Consider the following 20,356-nt stretch of genomic DNA (forward strand, 5'->3'; position numbering starts at 1 on the left):
ATGCATTTTTATATTTCGGAGCATGGTTATGACCATATAGAGGTGTACGGGCATTTGGCATGCATACCTTTTCCGCACACAGCAGAATGTATGTTTTCAATCATGTCGTGTAGCCTGGAAGATTTGCTTAATTCCCGAGAGTTTCAAGACTCTTTTTCTCCTCTTTCCCTCTGACTAGGCAGCAGAGAGGAACCGCTCTAATGTGTTTTGTGAAATGCAGAAAGAACAAGGCGCAGAGTGAGAAAACATAAAAGAGTAAAATGAGGAGAAATGAAGAAAAGCAAGCTGCGGACTCAACAGGATAGAGATGAGAGGAGGGGTGTGAAAGTTGGGTTTGAAAAGATGAAGAGAGAGGAGAGGCCATTGTATAAATCTGCGCAAGCAGGCAGTAAAACTTGGCTGAAGAGACGATCGCAGAAAAATAAAAGCTTTAGAGATTGATGTTCATACTTTGGTTGTGAGGGAGATGTTAAGACTTGTGCAGATGTTTTCCTTAAAAAAAGCAGAACTTCCAAAGCTATGAGGTAACATCTGACGTATTTTGGGTGGACAGGAAATTCCCTTTGCATGTCCTAAGGCTGCAGACTTTTTTCACAGACTGTCCACAAGGGAACAGTGTTGGGAACATTACTTACTAAAAGTAATTAGTTATAGTTGCTCATTACTTGCTCAAAAAAGTAACTGAGTTAGTAATTGAATTACTTAATTATTAAAAAGTAACTTGTTACCAGGCAAAGTCATTATTTTCACTATTTTATAAAAATGTTTTATATAAAATAATTTTATTTTTTATATATTTTTATATTTAGATTAGTATTGCATTATATATATATATATATATATATTTAAATAAGGAATTCAGATGATGTCCAGGCTATATAGGGTGTTTTCATTGATTTTTGTGAATATTTATGTCACACAAATGTGTCACTCCATAATATATATGTTTTACCACTGCCAATTACGACAGCAAAAAACAAACAAACAAAAAACTTGATATACTGGATATATGGTGATTTGTGGCACATATGTCACCCTGATATATGTCATTTGTGGACAGTTCTAGCACAGACGGTAAAGAGAAATACAGTTATTGACACTGTTAATTACACTAGGCGAGTGTTTCACGGTTGTGCCTCTATGACTTATCTTTTCTTTAACTGTCATGGCGCTTGTGGAGCCGCAAAGTCCCGTAATGGTTCTTGATTGAACCAAATTGCCAGCGGATTGCTCCTCATGGCAACTGTTTTTCGGCACACCTCTAACAATGTTATTTTGACCAACTTCAGTCTTGCCTAACCCCGAATACGTTCCAGGCTAGAGATGTGATTCTTGCTAAATGCTAACATGCTGCAGTGCCTACAAAATAAAAGTCAGTTTGGTTCATTAGTTAGATTACTCCATTTATGAAAAAAAACGGCGTTACCTAACGCCGTTAGTTTAAACAGCGTTATTCCCAACACTGCAAAGGAAAATAATGGCAACCACAACAAACTCATAATTGTTAGCTTTAGCAACTCGGGGAGCAGTTGGGGGTATATTTGTCTTGCTCAAGGGTCTGGGGGTGTATTGGAGGTGAACGACCATTGCCTCATCTTCTCTCGCTCTGTCCACACTTGACAAAACTGACAGGTTTTTCCTGCTCAAATTCTGCTGCCGCTCAAAGACTTGAACCATGACCCCTTGGTTTGGCGATCTTAACCAGTTGGCCATGGATGCCTCTAATAGCTTACAGCATTTTACAATGACAGTTGGTGACCCAGTGAAAGTGACATGGCCGTTACTGTGGAAGAGTGGTTAGCACTTGTGCCACACAGCAAGAAGATACCCAATTCATACTTCAGTCCGTTTTTATTTGATTTCCTGACTAAAATACATATATTGTGGAATGGACATGACTATGTTACCAATGACAGTGGGTGGTCAGTGTTGGCCAGTCAATAATGTTCTTGTAGGCATTTCAAAATTCTAGAGGTCAGTGGCACCTTCAGCATGACTGAGTGTGAGAGCCACAGTATGTGTGATTGGTGGAAAAAGATGATGCGAGTGGTGAGTGTGTTTTCTACACTGGGCCAATAAGACAAGAGATATAGATATCTTGACTGTTACGACATTGCATAACTGCAATAACATCCTTGCATATTAAACAGCCAGCCCTTTTATTGATTTATTTCAGTTTTCCCAGCACGTTTCAAGTGACTTTCAGTCTCACCCACTGTTGAGACTGAATGTTACAGATCGCAGCTTAGTGGGTGCGATATAGCAATAACAGACCAGCCTCCACTGTGATTGTGATGTGTTAAGTGAGATGGATCGCTCGCTATCTTTGTCCTCCTTCATCCCAGAGGTATTCAATGTGAGTTCTTCCTTACCAAACTCGTATATTGTTTTTATGGACCTACCCAATCTGGTGCTCGAGGCGAGATTTCATATGGTGCCCATCCATTGCCGACAATGCTTACAAAATAAATCAAATACTATTTTTGTCCATTAAAAAAAAAAAACTCTTTAAGTATTAATTATAAATAAGTACAAGAATTAGTATAAAATGTCATGTTGAAATGCAGTTACAAATAAATTACAGTAAAATTACAGTTGAATATAGCAATATTAAATAATAGAGTCTTAATAATAGTAATTATTAACCCAAAGGCATGAATTGTTTAGACAATTTTAGCATTAAAGAAATGAAGGTCCATCCATCCATTTTCTTAACTTGGAATACAAATCGTATACATAAAGGGATAAAAAGGAAATAGCATTTTGATTGCCTAAAAGTGGGGGGAAATGTTAGCTAGCCATCTAGCTAGCTAGCTGTACAGTAAATACAATGGTTTAGCCATAGAAAGGGCTCATGTATAAACCTGCTGAGTTGTTTTATTATCTGGACATTTTTATTCGGTGGCGTGCTGTGAGGTTTTTGGAACTTGACTCAATAAAGGTTGGGAAATGCTAGGTTAGCATATTGGCCTGAATAACACGCAAGCAGAAATTGATCTGACACCACGAACGAGTAAACAACTATCTTATACAATAAGCACTTAACACAAACGGTGTAAGTAATAACCTGTCGTTTGTCATTCACACACGTCAGTAAATGTAAATGTGTTGCAAACTGCGGTGGCAAAAGGTTGACTGCACAAGCTGTTAGTAGTTGCATCTTAGAGAAGCAAGACTAAAAAGTGATTTTTCTCTGTTTTTTTGCCTCGCATGACGTGTGTTTGAGCACCTCCAGCAAAACAGGGTTTAATTTCTTTGTTGGCTAAGAGGTACTTTTTTTTTTTTTTATGTAACTACTGTATATTGAATGTGATTTCTTTGGCTATGTTTATTGATATACTGTGTGCCTTTTCAAAATGTTTGTATGTCAGAGATTTGCTCGGGATTATAGCCTGGCACGTAGTCTACACTGATAGGAGAGGAAATGACAATATGATAGTGGAGGATATCGACCCCACTGCTCCCCTTCATGCTTGGCTGCACAATGTCTTTGGATTAGCTTCTCTACCACACCCATTTCCGTCACTTCTACAGCACATGCATGAACATGGACAATAGCACAGATATTATCTAGGATGCAGACACATGTGAATGTAAACACACATTGGGCTGGCTTGGCTCGTGCATGTTCTTACTACTGCTCCGAGAGCAAATACAGATGATTTTGAATAGTTAGTAGTGTACGTTAATATGCTAGTATATCTCTTTTGTGCACCGCACACAAAAACCCCCATCATCAGTTTAATGTAGACTAATGAACACCGATTCAAACACTTCCACGCTCTACTCGAGTGGGTGGGAAATGAAACAATGGCAGGAGGGGCAGTGTCAAAGTGGAGTGTTAAGCCTGGAGAAGGATGATAATAAGTGTAATAGTGCTCCATAAGTTCTGATAAGGGAGCCTATTTGTGCATATACAAGACTGTAAACCTTTCTGCTGAACTAGCACACTTTTTTTGCCCTCAGAAAAGTCTTATTTGTAGAAAAGATCAAACACTTTACAGTTAAGAGCACACTCTATGGTTTGTTGGTGTTGATTTATTTACCAAAGATGATCTTTCTTTGATCCTCACTTCAATGACACTTATCTCCGTTTTTTTTTTTTTTTTGCAAACAGTCAGTTACTGGGGGTGTGCCCAAAAATGTATTCTCATAAGAATTGTGATTCTCATTTAGTACGATTCAGAATCGATTTTAAATGTCCCCAAATCGACTTTATTTAAATTATTTTATACCGTCTTGCCTTTGTCTGTGTGTGCCTTTATTTGGAGCGCTGTTCATGTTGTACCCAATTTGGCCACTTAGGGGCAGTGTGGTTCCACGCGCGCTAATTAGCATTAGCGAGTCAGACTGGAGTAGATCATTACAATTCCTTGCACATCTATAGATTGAAGCAAAAATCATTGTCAATCAAATTATTTTGAATCAAAAATCGTTCTTAAGCGAAAATCGATTCTGAATCGAATCGCAGACCCAAAAATCGAAATCAAATAGAATCGTGAGACATTCAAAGATTCCCACCCTTATCAGTTACAGTATCAACAACAGAGCTCTTTACATTTTACTCTTGAATGAGTGCACCTCGTCATTTTATTTCCTTTTTGTATTGTTTTTATTGACTGCTTTGCTTTGTCATTGTCTTTATTTACTACATTTAGTTTTGTGTCATGAGATCGTAGAATGAAAATTATAAATAAAAATACAACTGTTGTTATGTATGTATGTATACAGTGGAGTTGTGCAAAAAGTCCAGTGCTGAATTGACTCATGCAGAGTTCATTTTTAAGACTTTTTCAGACTCTCCACATTTTTAACTCACTAAGCGGAGTTAAATTAACACTACAGGAGCCGACAAGACGTTACTCTTTGTAAATAATTTCAATGTGATCCAAAGTACATCTGTTAGTGGGATGTCGTCATTCATTTCACTTCCAACTAGTTGAGAAAGCCTCTTTTGAAGAGAGCATTTCAAACATGTTACTGTTGACTACAGCCTCATCTGTGAGTAAAAATAACTTCAGGGGCCCAAACTCCTTTTGTTTGAATGTCAGTGTTTCCCAGTGATAAGCAAGAAGGAAATGAGGAGGAGGAACATGGCGCTGATTTGTCTCTCTCGAACTGGAGAAGTGCAGGTGTGCACTCTGTAGAGTTAGTCTAACGCGAGGTGATCATCTCTGTGAAATAACACCCACTCTGGACACATTTAACTCTGGAATTTTAACACTCCATTTTACTGTCCAGCCTGGTTTGTTATGGCTGTTTTGTGTTGGCACTCCACATTCCCAAAATGCATTGCAGCTTTAGTCACTAAGGGAAGATTTTAAGCTTGTTATGCAAGATGACCACCTGCTAATGGACTTAGGTGAGCTTTCTTTAATTCCTTACCACCCTCCAACAGCTCCTGTGAAACATGATATTGACGACCGTGGGGAAGGACTTTATGCTTGTGTGTACGCGTGAGGGAGAAATGGAGACTTGACAGCGGCAGCAGTCAGATTGGATGCCAGGCTGATGGTTGGGCACATGGCTCTGCTTCAGTTGTCACTTTCCATCAGTCAGCGTCACACTCGCACGCACACGCACACACCTACTGTAATACACTCTCCTGATCTCATTGTGCTGTTGCTCGAGAGCAATTGGGGATTGTGACCGAGTGATTTGTGGGACTGCGCAGCCATAATATTGACCTGGAAATGTTCAGAGTGACACGGTTGTCTGGCTCTTTCAGAGACTGCTATTACAGAACGCATTTTGTCCTGTGGTATTGCTTTTAGGACACTGTCCTACTTCAGGCGGAATTATTTGATAAGATTTGAATACTAAGACAGCAAGCAGGGTTGGGAGGGTTGCTTTTAAAATGTAATCCGTTACAGTTACAAGTTACCTGCTAAAAAATGTAGTTAGTATTGTAATCCAATTACCATAATATTAAAGTAATGTAACTGGATTACTTTTGGATTACTCCAATATTGAGTATGCTCATGAAGACAAAATTTAAAAAAAATATCACCACAATGTTTATTCTATACAATGTGATAGGGACCCAAGCAGCCTACAAATAGCAAAAATCCTTGTGTAATTAAAAAGCATGTAGGCGATTGATTGATTGATTGTATTGATTGAAGGCCATATGCTGTTTTCGAACAGACACTGAAAGCAACCACACCTCACAGGTAGATAGATCCAATGAAGATGATGATATGTGACATCAACTGCAAAATGAACTTTTATCCCAGTCACAAGTTTAGCCGTGTATATGTTGTGCATGATGTTTAAATAGTGAATTGGTGGGAAGAAGATTTGTTTGGAAGGTGTAACTCACATTATGGTTGTAGGCTAGCGGGCTAGCTAGCTAGCAAGAAGCTACAGCGCGTAGCATGCCGCTGATCTCTCAGCTCAAACTTCCCCACCTCCCCGACACGTAGCAACGGTCCCAATCGCGCGGGCGTGCACTCTCTCTCTCTCTCTCGCTCTTTCTCTTGCTCTCTCTTTCTCTCTCTCTCTCTCTCTCTCTCTCTCTCCCCCCCTCCGCACGTACAATATATATGTGTTTCTTATAGATAAATTATGTTAGCTCACGAATTTTATAAACACGCATACACCTTTTTTGTCTCTGATCGTAGAAATTGTAATCCCCATTTTTGATAAATGTACTTGTAATCTGATTGCATGTTTTTTCCTGTAACTGTAATGGATTACAGTTGATATTTTTTGTAATCTGATTACATAACGGCTGTACATGGATTCCGTTACTCCCCAAGCCTGTAAGACAGTACTGTTAGGAGTCACTTCTCTTCCAGTACTTTTTATTTTAATTTGTTTACTGCATGCTTCAATTGAGTCTCAATATTATTAGTCAAGTTTGAGGGTTTCAGACTAAGAACTACAAAATCAACCTGAAAATAAAATTCTATGCACTCTTTAGCGTGACAATGTTTTGGCAGGCTTCTACTGTATGTGCACTTGTGGTATTTGTGCAATAAATCTTTCAGTCAGTCTTGCCAATACAGTTATTTCCCGTAAGGTATGTTGATCTGACTATGAGCAGCATGTAGCCTGAAACTCTCACACGCGCACACATACACGTGCCTGCACACGTGCACATACACAAGCAATGAATAAGGCCTGTCCTGGGTCAGACTGAAGTCTAAACACAAGTAGCTTCGTTTATTTCTACATCATCACAATCGCTCTCTCTCTCTCTCTCTCTCTGTCATATAGGTGTGTTTGTGTGTGCATGTGTGTGTGAGAGAGTGAGAGAGACAGAGGGAGATGGATAGACAGTGCAGAGTGACAGAGACTTTGCATGAATTGTAGTGTCCTTATCCGGGTTACTCAGTGTCAGTTGAAGTCTGCAGGCCCCAGAAACTGGGTCAGGTGTGTGTGTGTGTGTGTGTGTGTGGGGGTGTGTGGGTGTGTGTGTGTGTGTGTGTGTGTGTGTGTGCTTGTGCGCGAGAGTGCGTGTGAGTGAGAATGAGTGGATGGTGTGCTTGTCTTTGCTGCAGGTCTGTTCTCTGCCTCTCATACATTTGATCCAAGTTACAGGATCTCATTCAAAATATGCTTGTCATATTTTTAGGTTAACCCTGAATATATATTCATAGACAAAATACAGTATTTGTTTGTGTGTCACGTGCTCTGCTGCAGAGGTTCATATTACAGACTGGAGTCCGATTCTGATTAATACACATTTTTCTTTGGATGCTTTCCTGACTTGGCTATTGTTATGCTTACTCATAATTACATGTTTGGCGTTTATGCTTTTGATTACTTTGGAATTCTTTGTGGGTTTCTTGTTTAGCGTCTGGGATGCATTTATTATTGCTTCAGTTTGTTGTTGAGTTTGTTGCCCTTCATGGGAAAGTATAGGGGTGCTTGCAGTTGGAGTCAGTCAAGACGCTGCGGTTGATATGCTCTATATACAGTTAATAGCAGATGTTTCGTACACTAGACTATACAAAAAGACACACCTTTTTTCACTGTCTGATAGGGGTGTGAATTGCCTAGTACCTGGCGATTCGATTCATATCACGATTCATAGGTCACGATTCGATTCGATACCGATTAATCCCGATACAAATCTATAAATTGATTATTGCGATTTTATTATTTATTTTGTTACTCAAACTTAGAAAATACTAATCAGTAAACTTGTACATGTACACTGTAAGATTTCTATGAAAATGTATTTATTTATCTGAAAATTCAGGCTTATAACTGAGCCACTGCATTTAACAAACAGGTTGCAGTCTGTTTCATGTCTGAACAGCTCTGAAATTAAATATGAAGGCTTAATGTTCCACTAATATAACATTATTCCATGCTTAATGTGTGAATCCTAACCCTAAGTAAGACATTTTGTTGAATATTCCCATAAAAAATGTATATTTAAAAATCGATTCGGCCGTATATCGAATCGATTCGAGAATTGCGCGCTGTAATATTGCGATATATTGCCAAATCGATTTTTTCTAACACCCCTACTGTCTGATATGAAATTTTTCATGTTCTGGGTCAATTAGGGTGCCAAAATTATTTCCATTTGATAAATGCGAAGGATTTTCATTACTTTTGTCATAGTTAGAAGTTGACCTACAGTAACTATGACTTTAAAGTAATTAATTAGTTTTTTTAGTATTCATTCAATTGAATACACTACAACGACAAGATATTTAATGTTAAAACTGATTCACTTTGCTATTTGTTTTTCCCAAACATTAATTTTGAATTTGATGATTTCTTGCTTGATGTACAGTTCAGTTGCTCAGCAGTCCAGGGTCTCCGTTATTGTATTTTGAGCTTTGTAATCTTACATTTTCAATGAGGAGATAAGTCTCGTACTACGATGAAGCCACACTGATGTAACACATGCAGAATGTGGTTCTGCATTGTCTTGCTGAAATAAGCAGGGACGTCCCTGAAAAAGATATTCCTTGGATTGCAGCATATTTCATCCCCAAAACATAAACATAAAAAAAAAAAAAAAAAAAGAAGACAAAAATGGACATAAGTGTTTTTCCACATAACAACGACGATATGTTGCTCTAAAACCTGTATGCACCTTTTCAGCATTGCTGGTGCCTTCACAGATGTGCAAGTTACCCATGATGTAGCCACGAACACACCCTCATACCAGTTGATGCTTTTGAACATTGCGCTGATAACGGTATGGAAAGTCCTTTTTCCTCTTTCTAACAACAATTTGTAATGTGGACTCATCAGACCGCAGCACACTTTTCCATGAGTTCGGGCCAAGAGAAGCCGGCAGCATTTCTGTTGCTATGGCTTTCACTTTGCATGGTAGAGTTCCATTTCTAGGCATAGCGACAAATTGTGTGAAGGGACAATGGTTTTCTTACACAGTGTCAAACAGACACAATTCATGCATCGCTTCCTTCTTGCTTATGATATGGTGGTTTAACTACCATGTGGTTTAGAAGAAGTGTGAGGGAGGAGTATGTCGCACTTTGCCAACATTTTGGAGCTGCTGTTGAACAGAAAACATCTGGATCCTGGAGAAATTCAGTGTGCGTATGCATGCGTGTTTGTGAGAGAGCGAGAAGGGAGTCCGGCCAAAGATACCAATCAGATTCCCATCTGGTGACCACTGAACACAGCTGGGAAGACATGAGGTCATGCTGTCTTAGCACAGATTATACAAAATGAAATGCACACAGATAGACAAGCAAGTTTATGCATTACATGTATGCATCAGGAGTGTGAGAAGAAATCGATTCAATTTCCACTTCACTGGTAATAAGATGTGACCTTGAGCAGGATCACAAGCTTGAATGAAGTTATACCGATTCTCCCAAATATCACATCACACTAGTCAGTGTGAACTAATGTATTGCAGATGTTTGGACGGGAAATTGCAGTTTTCTTTTGGCATTAAGCCACCGGGTTGTGTAGTCTGCTCAGAGGTGCTGATGGCTTTATGACTACAAACGGTCTTCATTTGTTCATGTTTCAGTGTATGTCCTTTAGCTACTTAAGAAAGCTGTGCATATGGTTCTTGTTGACAGGGTGAGGTCACAACTATGGAAATCCTTTATAAGTTGCATTGCTCAGTAATGTCTCCGCCCTGATGAGTCTCCAGCGACTTTCTCTTAAATGCTGTTTACTACGACGTTGTTCCTCATTTCGTAACGTGATGCTCCGAAAAATGAACGTGCGCTTCTTTAATTGCTGTGTGGCTGTACTATCAAAGGTCCTACGGTACCTACTTTGAACACTTTTGGCTTGCACAAATACTTGTTAATACAAACTGAAACGTGATCCCTAGGGTTATCTAGTGGTGAACTCATAATCCGACTGTTTATGTCAAAAGTATGCAAAAAATATGTTGTATCGCATAAATGTCTTTTTTTCTATATTGTCATAGGTCTAGTAACCACTAATTATATTACATGGCTGTAGTCTCACCTTACTAGAGCTGCCATGTTTTGCTGCCATCTTCCTGCTACAGAAATCGGGTGGTGCTTGCATCAAGTGTTGGACCCAATGGTTCGACTGCAGCTTACCTTCCATAACTCGGGCCTGCAGGTGCACATGGTCGTCACTAACTCCCTCGCAAGCTTTTTATGTTTAGCTTTTTTTTGTTTTTTTTACTAGCTCCTCCCGCTAACCGCTCTTGTTAGCCGCTTCGGCTAATTCCGGCTCTTTCGGCGTCGCTCGCCGAGATGCTCGTTTGGTCACGCAAAATAAAAATTGGTGGTAGGCTTACGAAACGTGGTCTCTCTGGGCCACCGTAGTGTGCGTGCTCCTGCGTGCTTCTAATGCTGTTATTTGACCACCAGATGGCGCTAGGGATCACTGAATGTCCCTTTAAAAATCTAAAAACGAGAGTTGTCGTTCCTTTGGTGCTGCTAGCTTTATGTGGTAAGCCTGATATTTGTTTTGTTGTGTTTTTAGTACCTGAACTTTGTTTATTGGGTTTTTAAACTAATTATCTGCTAATTCTCAGTAGCTGGTTATCAGTGTTGCTAGTACTGTTACCTTGAAAATGTAACTTAGTTATTTTACTGATTACATGAGTTTAAAGGTTACTTTTTACTGATTACCTAATTTCCAAAGTAGCCAAGTTAGAATATAAATTTTCTTGGTGATAAGAAAAACTGTTTGCTACCATTAAAACAGTTTTGAACGTCTTTGTGACCGTTTGCAATGTTTCTTCAATTTTTTTATTGGTATATAACACTTGTTTACAGTACGGAGTGCACAACCAACTTTAATATTTTCATCTTTAGCTCTCACAAACTCATCAAAGGGTCTGTTTCCAGCTTAACTCATTCACTGCCATTGACGGCTATAGACGTGAAAAATTCATTTGAACTATTTCTATTAGTTTAACATTTTTTCCCAATTTTGTTAACAAGAGTATGAAAACCTAGAATTTTTTTGGGTGTACATTTAGAACAGATATAAAATTTGAATAGTGAAGTCATGCGATTAATTATGATTAAAACATTTAATCACCTGACGCCCCAAATTTTTAAAATAATAATTAAAATTTCTTAAGAAAAAAAAAGAACAAAAGATTATTAAAAATTTGCGGCGTCAGGCAATTACAATTTTTCATAATTAATCGCATGACTTCCCTAGTTAACTCATGATTAATCACAAATGTTATATCTGTTCTAAATGTACAATATTTGTTTTAGGTTTTCATACTCTTGTTAACAAAAGTGGAAAAAATGTTAAACTATTAGAAATAGTTCAAATGAATTTTTGACGTCTATAGCCGTGAATAGCAGTGAATGAGTCTCAACGTCTCAACTTCCTTCATTGGTATGCACACGGGAGATCTCGACTTAATATATGAAGAAGGCTGGAGACCATACTCGATTTGTTTTCTTCACACGCTCTCCATCTGGTTTAGCTTCTGGTCACTTCTCGTACATCTCTCGTACATCTAGTATAGTGGTACATACAAATGTAATCAATTCACCACAACGCATTATCTCCCGCTGGCCCAATATGGGGGCGCTTCTGTGTGATCTTCCCAGCTAGCCCCTCCTTTCTGTCTCACCCTACTTTAACACACGTGGGTGCTTGGTGTTGTTCCCAGAAATGAATGGCTCAAACTACAGTACGTGTGCACACTGAGGGCGTGTGTCTGTGTGCGTCCATTCTTGGCACACAGCGCATGTCTCACATGCCAGGAATGAGTAATGCCACTCAAGCTGTTTTGCAGCCGTGGCATATCAGTAATCCACATTACACGCACGCCTGTGAGGTGAGAACGAGTGTAAATTTACGCACTCTTCCGGCACGCCAGTCATTACCACGTTTGCAGCAGGGATTATTCGAAATGATGTGCCTGGGTGTGTATATATATTTTAATGCGCACCCTGACCCACGTGTGAGGCAGAGGAAGCTTTCTCTTCTCTTCAGTGGGCAGATTTTATGCTTACTTTATGGACATTATATGCCTTCAGTGTCGAGGATGTGCAATTTCACACCCAGTTGTAGCCATCATGCCGCTTTCTGGGACAACCAGACGGTAAGAAAATATTGCGGTTTGCCTCTGTGATTCTTTGAACTCTGGATGTGACATGAATGAACTGACAGACGGATGGATGACAATGTTTAGCTTCTCTGTGACCAAGGAACGAATTGATTCATTTTTCATCATGGCAAGTCTTTAAAGTTTTGTCAGACACATGTAGTCTTCTGTATATTTTGACAGTACTATACTCTGTACGGTCTCATATCTGTGTCATAAAAAAACACAAGACTTAGCAGCTAAGTAGATAATTTGCATTCTGTAACTGTGACGCTGCAAAGAATTATTATAGTTCAGCTTTATGCGAGATACTCTCAATTATTTCCGATGCACCCCTCTCCTGTGGCAAATGTGACTGTGGGGGAATGAAAACAGTAAATATCCTTATAAAGCAGCCTGCGTTTGAATAGTGTCATGTTTCGTTGTGCAGGGAAATTAGCATCGCTGTACAGACCACAGAGGCTGAGTGCGCTAATTAGACAGCACAGACACAATAGTATTTATAGACCAGTGGCTGGATGGATGTTTGTGTCAATTAGGATGTGCACAGTGAATGATGTAAGCATTTACCAGTTTTGCTTTTCATTTCACCCACTGGACACTTTATTAGGTGCACATTCAAAATGACTGGCTGAATAAAAATCTGCTTTTAATTTTTAAACCTGTATCACACTCAGGGATGAACGCTTGCGATGCTAGCGAATGTTGAATTCACGTCAGCGTGCCTTGCGACAAGAAAGACTGTTTAAAGCAAGTGGTCCCCAACCACCGGGCCGCGGACCGGTCCCGGGGCGTTAGGCCACTCTGGTTAATTGATTAGCCGAGGCTTGTGAGCGGATTCTCTCTGTTCATGACGGACCCTTGACGCATGTCAAGACTCTAATGATCTCAGTCGCGTAGCGCTGATGCTAATCGACAAGTTAGCAAAATGAGTAAAAAACAGACGTATTTGGAAAGTTTCTTTGCAACGGAGAAAAGGCCCAGTGATGAGACAACACAGGAGCCTGTGACCAAGAAGAAAAAGAAAGGTGCATGGACTTGCAGGCGATTCCCACGCATGATGGCCCGTTCTGCGGCGAGCGGCTCTTAATTTAGTGTTATGGTGAGTGAGTTACTCATGAACTTGAGATTTGTTCTAAAGTGCCTTGTTATGTTGGTGCATTTATGGAGGGCGCTGCTAATATAGTTACATAAAAATGTGGCCTCACATTTATTCTTATCTACAAAATACCTCAATTTTTGTGTTGCTCGTATCATTCATAAGCATTACCAGAGTGACCGCACCATATTAAAGCGTTGTTGTTATTCTTGTTATGGTGTTTGTGCTGCGAGTACAGGTACATTAAATACATAGTGGATGTGTGTTTGTTGTTGTAGTCTTTTATTAATCAGCCGCCGAAGAGGCCATCTTTCCCCCAACCCACTGGATTACCGGTCCACGAAAGTTGTGGACTTGTATGAACCGGTCCATGGTGGAAAAAAGCTTGGTGACCACTAGTTTAGAGAACCATTAAGACTGTTTAGAGAACGTTTAGGAAATGCTGCAACCTTAAAAGAACCCTGGCGTGAAGTCAACATTTGCTAGCGTCGCATATTTAGGATACATTGTCAAGCATGTTAAAGAGCTGAAAGCTTGCCACACTTGCCACTTTCATTCAGCTAGATAAGGTATTTAAAGTATCCCAAAAAGTCGTAATGTGGAGAATAATCATCAGTTTTTCCGTACCGTTTTCATTTTCTCTTCTGTGCACATTGCAAATAGTCAACTTAAAGCGTTTTAAGCAGAAAATGAACTAGTTTCCTTCTCTATGTCAACAGTACCAGCGAGCACGTGACCCCGGAGATGAACAAGCTTCGTCAGAGCCTGAGGAGGAAGAAGCCCACCTATGTACCCGAGGCCAGCAGACCGCATCAGTGGCAGGCGGACGAGGAGGCTGTACGCAAGGGCAAATGTAACTTCTCAGTACGGGTAAGCTAACACAAGTCTTGATTTTATTATTTATTTTATGTATTTATTGCAAATTAAATTTATATTGCAGGCTTTCCCCCAGAAAACGTGCTAAGGAAAGACTGGTAGCCCGCCAGGTTAATAAAGCACTGGAGGAAACCCTGTTGAAATCAATCACAAAAGGTTCTACCGTATAAAATCTGAAGTCCAGACCCGATTATATGATCATTGGGGAAGGTTTTTTTCCTTAAAAGGGAAGGCAACCCAGTGGCGACCAATCACGGCGCACCTGTTTTTTGAAGCTGAGCCTGAGCCCTGAGCAACTGTGATTAAATTTTCAGTTGACAGCAAGTGGCAAAATGGCCGCTACTTGAGATGGATAAAAATGGATGGATTTTGCTGCTTAACTCATACTCCACAAACGCAATATTAATTAGAGTACCACATTTAGACTTGTGGGACTGGTAAAGACAATTTGGGGGTTTAAGTCCCCTATTAAATACTTTTTTCTTTGCGTGCGATATCTACAGATTTTAATACATCAACTTTATTTCTCACTGTGATCAATAAGAATTATCCTCTTAAAATTTTGAGGCAATAGATTCAACGTTTATTTATTTTTTTCTCCAAAATCTGTATCTGATCCCCCAATGGGGTATATGCCTCGGACTTCCGGGTTTTACAAATCGGCGCAGTTTCTGGCCACTGCTGGCCGCATTCCAACACTCGCACCCCCAGCCCTGCACCCCCCCAACCGCGCGCTCCCGCTCATCGGCGGGAGGGTGTCTCGGCTATCTGAAATGCTTCGGACACTGAGACAGACACTACACACAACCTCGCACCCGTCGACGGGAACGCGGAACCGAGGGGCACAAAAGCAAAAGCGCAAGTACTGGGACGTCGCAAACCGGAAACGGAAACAAAGCTGATGTGTGAAAACCCAGAAGGAAATCCCGCCTCCTCCGTGGCCCCATTGTGCCTAGAACGGTCTGAAAATGTAATAGATAGATCTGAAAATCTAATGTAACAGTATGTTTATCCATCCATCATTTTTCTGTGTGAAATGCTGAAAGTTTAAATTGTAGTGGTATGCAATGTAACAATATGACTCTGAAAGGTAACTCAAGGTCATCCAACAAATCTGTATTCATTCGTTTTGAGATGCCATGAATGCAGCGAAAGGCGGCTTTACTGAATTCTTTATTCATTTGATCATTGGTGCACAATAGTGGAAGTCTAAAACATGAATGTGCTACTGAAACAAAATGATCGACACAGAACTGTGGGAGCTCACACAAAAATCTCAAAGTGAGAGGTTGTGCTGTAATCATTTTATCAATTTCATTGCTGGGAATTTTTTTTTTTTATCCCCTAGCATTTCTTCACCTTGAAGTGAAAAAGTGCATTCACAGTCACAAACAATCACATCAAGTGACATGCCTTATATGGTAGCTAATATTAAACCCAAGCTCAGACTTCTTCTTCTCCTCCTATTTATCCTAGCAGAACTAACTACTGGAAAACAGTCCATATTATTTTGTCAATGAGAAAAGCACTGGCCTGCTATCCTTTTTGTAATTGATCGCATACACAGAAGCATTGGTCTCTTGGCCTGATAACCTCTGCTCTATAAGAAGAGAAGAGCTGGGAAAACGATGACAGGCATTGTGTGATGGATTGAGGAGGCAGGTTGAAACGACTGTTGGTGAGATGAGAACATGGAAAAGGGACGAAGTGACTCAAGGACATATGAGCTGAGTCTGAGTCATGCAGTGCCAGATAAAAGAGGCTCATAATGAAGAAGCCTGGAATAGAGAAACCAGATCGTAGAAGGAGGTTATATTTACACAAGATCAAGTAAAATGCGGAAGTTCTCATTTCTCATATAGACAACGTTAACAATTCCTGTACATGTGCAGATGCAAAACTGCACAAAAAACGCAGCTCAAATGCACATACAATAACAGGCATTAAAGTCAATGGAACCGGGTTTTCCAAAAATAACATCCATACTTTGATCTGCAGTACCTGGGCTTGGTGGAGGTGGAGGAGTCTAGAGGAATGCATGTGTGCGAGGAGGCGGTGAAAAAGCTTAAAATTGTGAGTATATGACACACACACACACACACAGTTACACATGTTTCAGAGACAGATGTTGAGTGTTTTGTTGTCATGTTGTGCCTGGCTCGTTTATTTGTACTGATCCACAATCAGGAAACATTACTGTGTGTTTGAAATGCACATTACATTCTACTGTACTGTACTATGTATTTCTTTTCCAACATTTTTCAGTAAAAACTCTTGAGTCGCCTCTTAATAAATCTCTCGCCCACCTCCTCATTTAACGCCCGCTTCCATGAATTGCTTCCCGTCTATTTTGCTCTCTTTTCTCTCTGTGGGATTACGCAATAACTAGGGTCTAGGCTGCTGCACAATGAGTGGTTCAAAGACAATTTTTATATAATTCTTTCCTTCTTGTTTCCTGACTCACACGCTCATAATTCCACTGACTCGTTTTAGTAGTTTGAGGTTCATAAGGTTGTACCTCCACTCTCCCGCACACACACCCTGTGATGTAACTTTACACCATTAGTATGGCGACTGCCTTGATATGCGAAGAATAGCTTTTGATTGCATACATCGCTGCTAGAATGATTTCATTCATCAGGTGAACTTTTTTTTTGGGTACTTGCAGAGCGGGAAAAAGACAGTGAAAGCAGTATTGTGGGTTTCAGCTGACGGACTCAGGGTGGTGGACGATAAAACGAAGGTAAGCATGTTTTGAAATTGGCACTCAAATGTTTTACTCACTTATTCTCTTGTCTTTTTTTGGGGTTACTCACAAAGAACATGACCTTATAGTCAACTAAATTGGGGAAAGCAACCAAACAATGTCCTTTACAATAATATTTCTATGCATCACCACTACACATGGTATTCTGATTAATATTGTGTTTGTGGAATATGAATTAAGCAGCAAAATACAGTGGCTATTTTGCCACATGCCGTTGACTAGAAATGACATGACAGTTGCTCAGGTAACAACCAATCACAGTTCACCGGTTTTCTGAGTTTGGTCATGTGACATTTGCTCGCAGAGTTGCGATTGGTCGTTACACTCAACAGCAATTGGCAAAATGGCCGCCCCCGAAGATGGACGAAAACAGGTTGATTTTGCTGCTTAATTTATATTCCACAAATGCAATATTAATCAGAAGACCACATTTACATTCGTGGGGCTGCATAGAATATTATTGTAAAGATTTTTTTGTGTGCAGATGTGCCGATTTACCCAACAAAGTGAAAATCACATTTTCCGTCATTCTGTGCTCATCTTAGTCCTAGCATCTTGCCAAAGGTGCTAAGGAGGAGGAGGAGCTCAGACATCAAATTGCACTTGAGGAATGTCTGGTGACCTCCTTGTGCGAGTGCAGCTCACCGGGGACTCTTTTGAAAGTAGATCACACTAAAGAGCTGCACACAACAAAGGAGAGATTGAGTTCAATGGAGAAGCCCCTCACACTACTTCTTTCATATTGTTGGAAGACCACACATGCACTCACACACGCGTCATGTCGCCAACAACCCCCCGGCACGGCTTCAAAACGCCACCTCTGTTTCTGGTCCTTATCCTCTGATGCAAATATGTCCTCCGGTGGGCAACGGAACTATAAAGTACAGTTGTGCAAATGACAACTCTTTTCAACCCAGCAACTGTTTTTTGGGGGAGGCTGGAACAGGTTAATGGCATTTCTATTCATTTCAATGAAGAAAGAAGGCTTGAGATACAATGTCTTGCGAAAGTATTAACCGCCGTGAGCCACTTACTACTATGACAGACAAGGGTATATATCATATAGGCGGATGGCATAGCCCAGTGGTAGAGTGATCGTTTCCCAGCTGGGAGGTTGTGGGTTCGATCCGCAACCCTTGTGACCATGTCGAAGTGTTCTTGAGCAAGACACTGGACCTTAATTACATGTGTGAATGTGAGGCTGTGTAACGCACTTTGGACACCATATAGATCACATGTGTCAAGATCCGGTCCTTGAGGGCCAGAGTCCTGCATGTTTTCGAGGTTTCTCTACTCCAACGCACCTGATTCAATGATCTGGATAATTATCAGGCTCCTGCAGAGCTTGCTGATGAGCTTAAATATGAATCAGCTGTGTTGAACGTGGGGAACCTCTGAAACATGAAAGACACAGGCCCCCGAGGACCGGACTTTGACACCACTGGTGTAGATAAACTGCTATATTAAAAAACAGTCAATTTCCCATTTGTAGGTTCTCAGTGAGTGATTGGCTAGGAGTTAGAAATGTCCATAATCCAAATCAGAGTCAAATTTCCAAGTCTGATCCCAAGCCAGTAATCCTCTCAAATAGCCCACCATCCCACAAGTCCAAATTCAATTTCCAATTTACAGGGTCAAATACGCCAGGTAGGATGGACTAATAAGGAAGATCAGAGATCAGGTTGTTACTGGTACAGGTACATGTTCATTTTCAGGAAAGGGCACTGAACTGAAAGACTGAGCTAGTTATATAGCAGGAAAACAAGCCATGCTACAAACAACGTATGGTTTGTCAAAATGATTGCAACAATAATGCAAACAAATCTCTTCAATGTCACCTTTGGCGAAATAATATGTAAACATGTAGAGTGCACTTCTAGATACTATATAAATATAGAAAATATACATACTGTATATATCTAACAAAAAAATATAGCATGACGGCCAATTGAAATGATGCAGAGGTTGTTTTGTTTTGTTTTTCCCCAGAAATGCAGCCTTTACAATTTTTTTAATTGAAAATTGCATTCTACTACATTACAAAGTTGATTTCAATGTGATTTATTGTCCAGCCATCACACTTCTTGGTTTCCCAAAGTTCAAATTCTTTCCTTAGATACATGAGACGCAGTCATGTCACCTTGCTATATTCTTCCTTGCTGTTAAGAGTCACACAAAATGGTGTCGACGTCAGACACTGCCTCTATTGAGTATTTCCTGCACTTGACTGAGGCGTCCTATCAATATGAGGTGACATTGTCGTGTTTGTTGCCCATTGAATGAGAAGCAGACATCACATGACCACGGTCAGTTGTCTGAAAAGAAAACACTCTGCTCTGCACTGCCTTTCACCTTGGTACCAGCAGCCCCTTGCATTCACTCACTGTCCGCAGTGAAAGGCCTGTTATTCTTTCTTCTCTTTATCCACTTTCTCTTCTCCCGTCCTCATTCAGCCTCTCTCGCTCTCTCCTCTTCCTCCCCTTTCTTTGTTTTCTGAGGCCAAAAAGGATGCGAGTGGATGCTTGTGTGAGCCCCTCTGTCTTCTTTTGTCCCTTTCATCCGCCTCTCGTCTCTTGCGTTGTGCTTCCCTGCTTGTTTTTGGAGTGTCAAAGAGGTGAGCTCGGGGCCCCTAAATATACACCAAGAAAGCGATACCCCCCTCCAAGTCTCCTCTGTCGGAACTGAGGCAGGCTGAATAAACCTTTCATAGGAGGAAAGGCGAGTGGAGCAAACATCCCAGAGATTTCAAGAGGGCCCAGTGTCAACAGTCTGTTGTTACTGACTTTTATAGGTAGGACTGAAAAGGCTTTGACGGCTCGGAAATAGCGGGTTAGGTGTTTGATCGGTTCGCTTAACGCTCAACCCCTCTTGGTCAAACTGATGTCTGTGGAAAAACATTTGCCTGCCTGCTGCAATCATGTCGAAATGTTCTTTTCATCCTTCCAGGACCTGATTGTGGACCAGACCATAGAGAAAGTCTCCTTCTGTGCTCCCGATCGAAATTATGACAAGGCGTTCTCCTACATCTGCAGAGACGGCACCACCAGACGTTGGATGTGCCACTGCTTCATGGCTCTCAAAGACTCGGTGAGGGGGAACTGCGAGC

The 20,356-nt window shown here is 40.5% G+C and overlaps 1 protein-coding gene across 6 annotated transcripts in view; it reads left to right on the forward strand.

The window, feature by feature from the left end:
• Positions 1–20,356, forward strand: part of numbl (NUMB like endocytic adaptor protein) — a 55,268-nt gene that overhangs the window by 26,684 nt on the left and 8,228 nt on the right. For 4 of the 6 annotated variants that reach the window (XM_086081152.1, XM_086081155.1, XM_086081156.1 and 1 more), the window contains 4 exons: positions 14,327–14,477; positions 16,482–16,556; positions 17,152–17,226; positions 20,197–20,337. In XM_086081152.1, coding sequence (XP_085937278.1) covers positions 14,327–14,477; positions 16,482–16,556; positions 17,152–17,226; positions 20,197–20,337 — 442 coding nt within the window. Of the gene's footprint in view, positions 1–12,261; positions 12,506–14,326; positions 14,478–16,481; positions 16,557–17,151; positions 17,227–20,196; positions 20,338–20,356 lie in introns of those variants that run through there. The other 2 variants (XM_086081151.1, XM_086081154.1) reach the window with 2 other exon arrangements.

This window comes from Leptonotus elevatus, chromosome 7, assembly GCF_054856555.1.
Source record: "Leptonotus elevatus isolate MCC_2025b chromosome 7, RoL_Lele_1.0, whole genome shotgun sequence".
Lineage (NCBI taxonomy): Eukaryota > Metazoa > Chordata > Actinopteri > Syngnathiformes > Syngnathidae > Leptonotus > Leptonotus elevatus.